Source organism: Vanellus vanellus, assembly GCF_965231255.1.
Source record: "Vanellus vanellus genome assembly, contig: HAP1_SCAFFOLD_1315, whole genome shotgun sequence".
NCBI lineage: Eukaryota > Metazoa > Chordata > Aves > Charadriiformes > Charadriidae > Vanellus > Vanellus vanellus.
Window position 1 is genome coordinate 40,511 of NW_028127826.1, and position 7,081 is coordinate 47,591.

The following is a 7,081-nucleotide window of genomic DNA, read 5'->3' on the forward strand; positions in this document are numbered from 1 at the left end:
GTACGGTGCCCCCCAGCCCTGGGAGGCAATAGGGTGCCCAAGCCCGTAGCAGACACTGGAGAAGCCCCAGCGGCGGGGGGGCACTGGGAGGGAGCAGCACAGTAAGCAGAGAGGTCATCGATATTTATTGCCCACACACACACACACACACACACGCCGTCCCACCGGCACAGCACCCCCCCGCCGGTCCAATAGAAAAATGGGGTGCAGCGGGCGCCGGGGGCTGGGCCGGCGTTTGGGGGGCGCGGGGCTCAGTGGGGCACTTCGTCGGGGGTCTCGGTGCCTGGGGGGGCTGCGAGGGGGGTGCCGGCAGCCCCCAGCTCCTTGGCTCGCCGCCGGCACTCGCGGGCCACCACCACGGGACTGACGAAGGCCACCAGCACCACGGCGATGAGCCCCAAGTTCACCTGGGGGAAGTGTCAGGGCATGGGGCTGGGGGGGCTGAGACCCCCAACGGGGTGCCCCTGGGCCCCACAGCCCCCCCAGGACCCCCGTGATAGGCACAGGACCCCCATTCCCCATGGGGCAGGACCCCCTCCCTGCTGTGGACCAGGGCCAGGACCCCCACCCCTCCACGGGGCAGTACCTCCATCCCTCCCAGGGCAGGACCCCATTCTCCCACGGAGCAGTACCCCATCCCTCCATGGGGCAGGACCCCATTCCCCCGTGGGGCAGGACCCCCACCCCTCCACGGGGCAGACACTCACGTAGAAGGGGTCCCCGTGGAGCGGCCCGCGCACCAGGGCGACGCAGGGGTACTGCAGCAGGGCCACCAGCGCCGACAGCGCCATGGCCAGCCCGTACAGCTTCCCGAAGTGCTGCGGGGGGAACCTGCCCGGCCACCCACCGCGTCACCGCCGCGCCCTGACACCCCCACCCCGCCACCCTGTCCCCTGACACCCCCACGATGACCCCACCACCACCCCCTGCCACCACCACCCTGTCCTCCACTGCCTTGTCCCCTGCCACCCTGTCCCCACCGTGTCCCCTGCCACCACCACCCTGTCCCATTGCCACTGCCCTGTCCCCTGCCACCACCACCCTGTCCCTGTTGCCACCGACCTGTCCCCTGCCACCATCCTCTGCCCCCACCACCCTGTGCCCCCCCACCCTGTCCTCTGCCACCCTGACCCCACCACCGTGTCCCCTGCCACCACCCCGCTGTCCCCTGCCGCCCAGCCCACTGCCACCCTGACCCCGCCGCCCCGTCCCCACCCCTGGCGCGGGGTGGCCGCAGGACTCACGCGATGGCCAGGAAGGCGGCGTTGCCCCCGTAGAGGAAGGAGCGGCTGAGCACCTGCAGCACGAAGGTGGCGAACTGGACGGGCAGCACCGGCACGGCCGCGCACACCGAGAAGAGCACGCACTGCGTCACCGTCACCGCCAGCGACAGCACGGAGGCCCTCAGGTCAGCCAGCGCCCCCAGGGCTCCTGCGGGGCACGGGGGGGTCAGGGCACGGACGGGGGCACACACGTCCCCCGGGCGCAGCGGGGTCCGGGCACGGCAGCGGTGCCGCCAGCCGCGGGGGGAAGGTTGGCAGCGCGGGCGCTCCCCGGGGGCGCGCGGGGCGGTTACCCTCGGGGCGGGGGGTCTTGCCGCGCTTGTGCCGGTCGAGGATGAGGCCGTTCCACGGGGCGCAGAGCACCCCGCAGAGCTGGGTGAAGGCGAAGGCGTTGGTGTAGGTGCTCACTGCGGGGACACAGCGTCAGGGCAGGGCCGGACCCCCCGGGGCGCCCCCCGCCGCCGCCCCCCGCCGCCGCCGTGCCCTACCCAGGTGGGGGTCCCCGCGGGCCAAGTGGTCGAGGAGGGGGTTGAGGGTGCCGATGAAGAGGTAGTGGCGCAGCTGCATGACGGAGAGCCAGGCCACGTGCCAGGCGAAGAGCCCCGAGCACACGCAGGCCCTGAAGGGCGCCCCGGGGGGGTCCCTCTCGCCTGCGCCCCGGGGGGGGGGGGTCAGGGCTGGGGACACGCCCGGACACGCCCGCCCGGGCCCCGCCCATGCCCCCCCAGGCTCTGCCCCTGAGACCCACCCACCGCTGTCCCCGTCACACCCACCGCCCCACCCACTCACATGGCCCCGCCCCTTCATCTGCATAGTCACACCCACCCTCTGACCACACCCCCTTCATCTGCATAGTCACACCTGCTGTCTGACCACACCCACACTTAGCCACGCCCAGCCTCATCCCTTCATCTGCATAGTCACACCCACCCTCAGGTCACACCCATGCATAGCCACACCCACCCCTCCTGCCACACCCCTTCATCTGCATAGTCACACCCACCCCACGCCACACCCACCCCCACACCACACCCACCCAGTGCCACACCCCCTTCATCTGCATAGTCACACCCACCCCACACCACACCCACCCCACACCACACCACTTCATCTGCATAGTCACACCCACCCTCTGACCACACCCACCCCGTGCCACACCCCCACATCTGCATACCCCTCCCACTGCTCTCCCCTGTGGCCACGCCCACCTCGTGTGCATGCCAGTCACGACATGGCCCCCCCCACCCGGGTGACCCCACCCCCCGCAGACCCGCCCCGCCCCCGCGGACCCGCCCCGGCACCTCGGGGGGCACTGGGCTCCAGGGGGGTCTCCTCGGGACCGGCCTCCCCCGGCGGGCGCTTCTCCTCGTAGGTGCGGTAGGACTGGGAGCGCCCCGGGCACCGCAGCCTGCCGCACCGCCCGCCCCGTCACCCCCCGCCCACCCCACCGCACCCGCCACCACCCACAGGGGGCACCACCAGCCACCGTGAGCGGGCACCCACCACCACCCACGGCACGGGACCCACCACCACCCATGGGATGGGACCCACCAAGCACCACAAGATAGCACCCACCACCACCCACAAGATGGGACCCACCACCACCCATGAGATGGGACCCACCAACCACCATCAGATAGTGCACACCACCACCCATGGGACGGGACCCACCACCACCCATGGGACAGGACCTACCACCACCATGAGCTAGCACCCACCACCACCCACAGGATGGGTCCCCACCACCCTTGAGTTGGGACCCACCATCCCCCATGGGATGTGGTCCACCAACCACCATGGGACAGTACCCACCACCCCCCACAGGACAGCACCGCCACCACCCACGGGACAGATGTCACCACCACCATCACTCATGGGATGGGACCAACCACCCCGGGGGATGGGCACCACCATCATCAATGCCACCCATGGGACAGACACACACACACACCCCGGGACGGGGCGCGGGCAGAGCCCCCCTACCCGTAGTTGTAGGCGGGGGGCAGCGGGTAGGGGATGCGGGAGCGCGGCATGAGGAAGAGGGTGCGCAGCAGGTGCCAGGCGCTGCAGGCCGCCATGAAGAGGAACATGGTCCGCAGGGACAGCCCATGCTCGTACAGCACCTGGGGACGGGGACGGGGACGGGGATGGGGACGGGGACAGGGACAGGCTGGCCACCCGCCACCGCCCCAGCCACGTGGCCCCCACAGCGGCTCAACCGTGTCTCCAGCGGTGGCCCAGCCGTGTCCCCAGGCACGTCCCCAGCTGCGACCCAGTCGTCCCCAGCTCTGTCCCCAGCCCGCCCCGCAGCGCCTGTGCCGGGGACGGTCACCCAGGGGCACCCAGCGCCGTGTGTCCCCCCCCAGCACCGCCACCTTCCCCCACCCCACGCCCACCTTGATGATGAGGAAGATGGCGGAGGAGGAGTCGAAGGCCCCGTTGTAGAGGGTGATGATGATGGAGCGGTACTTCCCAAAGAGGTTCCCCACCTGGCACGGACAGACCCCCCCCGCGCCGTCAGGGCCCCCCAGTGCCGGGCAGGGGGCCGCGGGGGGCCGGGGGTGGGGACACCCACCTGCATGTTGGTGAGGATGAGGAGGATGCCGCCCACCGACAGCATGGACATGGCCGGGAAGAGCAGCACCGCCATCTCTGGGGACACGGGGGTCAGCGGGGACAAGGGGGGGGCCCCACCGGAGGTGTCCCCCCACCCCAGCCGGGGCCCCCACTGTCCGCGGGGTCTCACCTGGGGTGGAGAAGGCGACGAGGAGGGTCCCACCGGTGTAGAGGGAGCTGAGAGGTGGGGACAGTGGTGACACGTGGGGACGTGCTCCTGGGGGGCCGCTGGCACCCCCGCGCCCCGGTGCTGCTGTCGTGCCGGCACCCGGCACCCCCCCGCCATGGGTGCCCCCCCGCGCCCGGCACTGCCGGGACATGGGGGTCCCTGCAGTTATGGGGGTGCCCTGGGGACATCGGGGGCTGGGAGCAACGGGGGGGGGGGGGTCCGGGACACACTGGGGACATTGGGTGGCACTGGGGGACGTGTGCCAGGAGGGGCTGCGCCCCCCCAGTGCCCCAAAGCCAGCACCCCGGGCTGGCACGGGTGTCCCCCCGCCGGCGCCGCGGCCCCCCCGCGCAGGCAGAGCCCTGCCCCACCCGGGCTGGTCGCCTCGATAACCGCCCGCTCCCCACGGCACCCCGGCACCCCGACAGCCCCCCTCGCCCCCCCGGCACCCGAGGGTGCCCCAGCCCCGTCCCCTGCCCCCCCCGCGCCCACTGACATGGCGATGAGGCGGGCGACGGCGGTGCCAAAGCGGTCAAAGATGAAGCCCATGGGGAAGGTCATGAAGTTGTTCATGAAGGAGCCGATGGTGAAGACCAGCGAGAACTGCTCATCCTGCCGGCTGCAGTCTGCGGGGCCACCGTCAGCGGGGACACGGGGACACGGGGCACCACAGGGCGTCATGACAGTGGGGACACGGGCGTGGGGACAGCAGGGATGCAGACAGTGGGGACACAGAGCACCGCAGGTCATCAGGACAGCGGGGACAGCAGGAACGTGGGCACGGGGACAGCGGGGACATGGGCACAGGGATGGCAGGGACACGGGGTGCCACAGAGCATCAGGAGAGTGGGGACAGGAGAACAGGGACCTGGGGCATGGGGACAGCAGGGACGCGGGGCACCAAAGGGCACCAGGACAGCGGGGACGTGGGCACAGGGACAGCGGGGACATGGGGCGCCGCAGAGCATCAGGAGAGCGGGGACAGCGGGGTGCCGCAGGGGACAGGAGAAGTAGGGACCTGGGGCACAGGGACAGCGGGGACATGGGGCGCCGCAGGTCAGAAGGGCTGCGGGGACATGGGGCACTGCAGGCCACCCAGCAGCGGGGACGTGGGGCACCACCGGGCACGGGGACAGCGGGGACGCAGGACTCCGTCACCAGGTGGACACGGGTCACCGTCACCCCAGGACAGGAGCACAGGCGGGACACAGGGCAGGGTGACAGCGGGGCCAGGGCCGCCGCAGGGGCGGGACGGTGGGGGGACCCTACCGGGCTGCAGGGTCCTGTTGGGGCCGGCGGTGGCGGTGGCCTGGCACAGGTCCTCGAAGTAGCCCAGGTCCTTGAGGACGAAGACGAGGGAGGCCCAGCCGAAGACGACGCCGCAGAAGGCCCCGCACTCCAGCAGCCCCGAGAGGAGGGTCCCCAGCCGCTTGGCCCCCCCCGCGCCCCCCCCCGCCATGTCACCGGCCTGGGCCGTCCCCGCCGCGCCTGCGGGGCGACAGACGCGGGGGCGTCACACCGCGCCGGGCACCCGCCCGCGACCCCCCCCCCCCCCCCCGCGCCCGGGGCGGGGGGCTCGGGGGCTCGTTGCGGGGGGGGCACGTGGCCGCCGGGGCAAAGGCCACCGCGGTCCCACTCTGCCCCTTGTCCCCGGCCCACGGCGCCGCTCCCGCTCGCCGCCGGGGCGCCGCGCACGTGCGCACACGCGCTCACACGCGCTCACAGGCGTGTGCACACGCGCTGCCCCCCCCCCCCCCCCCCCCCGCCGTGCCCCCGCGCACCCCCACCCACCTGCACGCGGCCGGGCCCTCCCGCCGCCGCCGCCGCCGCCGCGGAGTTTGGACCCTGGCACGCGGTGCCCGGGGCGCACACCGCCCCCCCGCCCCCCCATCGCCCGCGCGCACCCCCCGCCCCCCCGCGGCTGCCGCCACCCGATAGCGGCTCCGTGCCCCCCCCCGCCGCGCCGCGCCCCCCCGGCACCTCCTTATCTCCCCACGCCGCCTGTCGGGGGGCGGCACAGACCCCGCGGATGGTGGCGCGCCGCCGGGCAGCCCCTGTGGGCACTGGGGACACTGGCACACGCACACCCCACACCCCCCCCGGGGACAGCGGCGCCCACCCGCGGGGAGGCGGCGGAGCGGGCGGGGACCTGGCACGGCCCTCGGGAGCCTGGCACGCTCCCCGGGGACACGGGCGCCCTGCCGGGCCGGGTGACACACCCCCCGGGGCCCCCGCGCACCCCCCGGGGACAGGCGGGCAGCTGCCGGGGGGACGCTGGCACGGCTCTTGGGGACACTGTCGCTCCTTTGCCGCCCTGACTCCCCCCCGGGGACCCCACCGCGCCCCCAGGGACGCCGGCACGCTGCTGGGGACGGCGACGTGTCCCCCGGGGACACCGTCAGCCCGTGGGGGCCCCACCACTACACCGGGGGCGCTGTCACCCCGCGGGGGGGGGCGTCACCCCCCTGGGGAGCTGTCACACCGAGGGGACGCCGGGACCCCCCCCCCCCCCGCTGTCCCTCGGTGTCACCGGCGTGACCCGCAGCCGGGCGCCACAAGGCCACGTTCCTGCCACCGGCCACCCGTGTCCCCCCCGCCCCACTCACCCGCGGGCCGCCCGCGCCTGCCCGAGCCCCCCGTCAGCGTGTCACCGCGTCACCCCGCCTGTCCCCGGGTAATGGCCGGTAATGAGCCCTCATTACAGCGGCCGAGAAGCTAAAGATTAACCCGCGGGGGGGGCGCTATCTTTAGCCACCGGGGGGGCGCGGGCTGGGGCGCCGGCGGGGGGGGGGCACCGGGGAGCCGGGGGACGCCGCCTTCCCGGCGCTGCCGGTAACACCCCGTCACGGGCGTCGCTGCCGGGGGCACCCCGGGACACCCAGCGGGGGTGTCACTTGCCACCGCGCCATGCTGGCGAGCCCCGGCCACACTGGTCACTCCTGGGCAGACCGGTGACCCCCCCCCACTGGTAACCCCCCCCCCCCCCCGGGGGAGCAGGGGGGTGCGGGTCACC

The 7,081-nt window shown here is 73.7% G+C and overlaps 1 protein-coding gene across 3 annotated transcripts; it reads right to left on the bottom strand.

Moving 5' to 3' along the window:
- Positions 1 to 106: 106 nt before the first annotated feature.
- SLC43A3 (solute carrier family 43 member 3) lies at positions 107 to 5,573 on the bottom strand. 3 transcript variants are annotated; one of them, XM_082500768.1, is made up of 12 exons: positions 5,338 to 5,573; positions 4,565 to 4,694; positions 4,030 to 4,076; positions 3,859 to 3,935; positions 3,680 to 3,772; positions 3,267 to 3,406; positions 2,585 to 2,691; positions 1,772 to 1,933; positions 1,577 to 1,690; positions 1,245 to 1,431; positions 708 to 831; positions 107 to 407 (listed from the first exon to the last, which is right to left on the bottom strand). In XM_082500768.1, the coding sequence occupies exons 1-12, from the start codon at positions 5,525 to 5,527 to the stop codon at positions 252 to 254; spliced, it is 1,527 nt and encodes a 508-aa protein (XP_082356894.1). In that variant the 5' UTR covers positions 5,528 to 5,573; the 3' UTR covers positions 107 to 251. The 3 variants fall into 3 exon arrangements, with proteins under 3 accessions (XP_082356894.1, XP_082356893.1, XP_082356895.1); XM_082500767.1 differs by lacking the exon at positions 5,338 to 5,573 and having other exon boundaries at positions 4,565 to 5,306; XM_082500769.1 differs by lacking the exons at positions 708 to 831; positions 5,338 to 5,573 and having other exon boundaries at positions 267 to 407; positions 4,565 to 5,309.
- Between the last annotated feature and the right edge of the window lie 1,508 nt (positions 5,574 to 7,081).

Bases quoted from the DNA above. Each gene is read 5' to 3' on its own strand.
- SLC43A3 (XM_082500767.1), bottom strand. From the start codon at position 5,112: ATGTCCCCGCTGTCCCTGTGCCCCAGGTCCCTACTTCTCCTGTCCCCT. The intron at 1,934-2,584 runs GTGCCGGGGCGG...CCCGGGGCGCAG, and splicing joins GGAGCCCAGTGCCCCCCGAG to GCGAGAGGGACCCCCCCGGG. The intron at 408-707 runs GTGAGTGTCTGC...CACTTCCCCCAG, and splicing joins TCCACGGGGACCCCTTCTAC to GTGAACTTGGGGCTCATCGC.